Source organism: Pinus tabuliformis, chromosome 7 (assembly GCF_031772625.1).
Source record: "Pinus tabuliformis cultivar Carrire ecotype Pingquan chromosome 7, CPIR1, whole genome shotgun sequence".
Classification (NCBI taxonomy): domain Eukaryota; kingdom Viridiplantae; phylum Streptophyta; class Pinopsida; order Pinales; family Pinaceae; genus Pinus; species Pinus tabuliformis.
In genome coordinates this window covers 260514515-260515548 of record NC_142293.1, presented here as the reverse complement: position 1 = coordinate 260515548, position 1034 = coordinate 260514515, and the positions used below count along the sequence as shown (strand labels likewise).

General features: G+C 54.0%; 1 protein-coding gene across 1 annotated transcript; it reads left to right on the top strand.

Moving 5' to 3' along the window:
- Positions 1-248: 248 nt before the first annotated feature.
- Positions 249-704, top strand: LOC149246835 (uncharacterized). Its single transcript, XM_089442607.1, has one exon. It carries the CDS (start codon positions 249-251, stop codon positions 702-704), a length of 456 nt encoding a protein of 151 aa, XP_089298733.1.
- Positions 705-1034: the final 330 nt, after the last annotated feature.

Genomic DNA, 1034 nt, shown 5'->3' with positions numbered 1-1034 from the left:
CGCAGATCCTATCTTTTGATCAGCCCCCGTTTCTACCCTTGGATCTTCCGGCCCCTCCTGAGGAATCCCAGGTTACGGGCCCCCAAACCCTTCCCCCCTCTGGGATTCGGCCCTCCGGATGCTTTAGCACCCCGGCGGTCAATGTTAAACCCTCGAAGCCCATCCCCCCTAAAGGCGTAGCAAATCCCTTTGTTGATCACCCATCTGCACCTCGCACTAAGAAGAGGAAATCTAGGTGTATTAAGGCAATGACCAAAGATATTACAGTCTCCTTTGGTGATCCATCGGCTCTCGGGGAAGCGGTGCCCATGGCCCGTACGGTATTGGTAGGACATGTGAGGGGACGCGCCTACACAGCAAGCCGACTGACTCAATGGGTTAAGGAAATCTGGGGTGCCCTGCTCAAAGATCTCCCGGAGGTCCATGTTCTCCCCCGTGGGTGGTTCTCCCTCCATTTCACTAAGGAGGACTACACGGATCTGGTTTTGGCGAAATATTGGCACATTGAAACTGCACCGGTCCTGTTAAAGAGGTGGAGTCCCCTCTTTGACCCAGAACGTGAACAGATCGGGGCAGGCCCCCTGTGGGTACGATTGCCCGGATTACCATTACAGTATTGGAGCGAGGAGGCACTCATCAAGATAGGGAACGCTCTGGGCACGTATCTGGATCATGACCGCACGTATGTTGAATCCAAGAAGTGAACCCTAGCTCGTGTGCTGCTTCACCTGGACACGCGTGAAGGTTTAGAAGAGAAGATCACTCTGCAATGGGGCAAATACAACAGGACACAAATACTCAACTACGAAGGAGTTCCATTCTGCTGCAATCGCTGTCACCAAGTGGGACACCTATTTAAGGATTGCCCGCTGAACAAGAGTCCAGAGTCATCCCCAAAGATCTCTCCCATATCAGCACGAGAGGCATCCCCGATCATCCTTCGTCCAGCACAGGGGGAAGCATCTACACAGGGCTCGCCAGTGAAGTCTGGATCGAAGGGGCCGGATCCATCATCGGCCCCTATGACTAGGGCT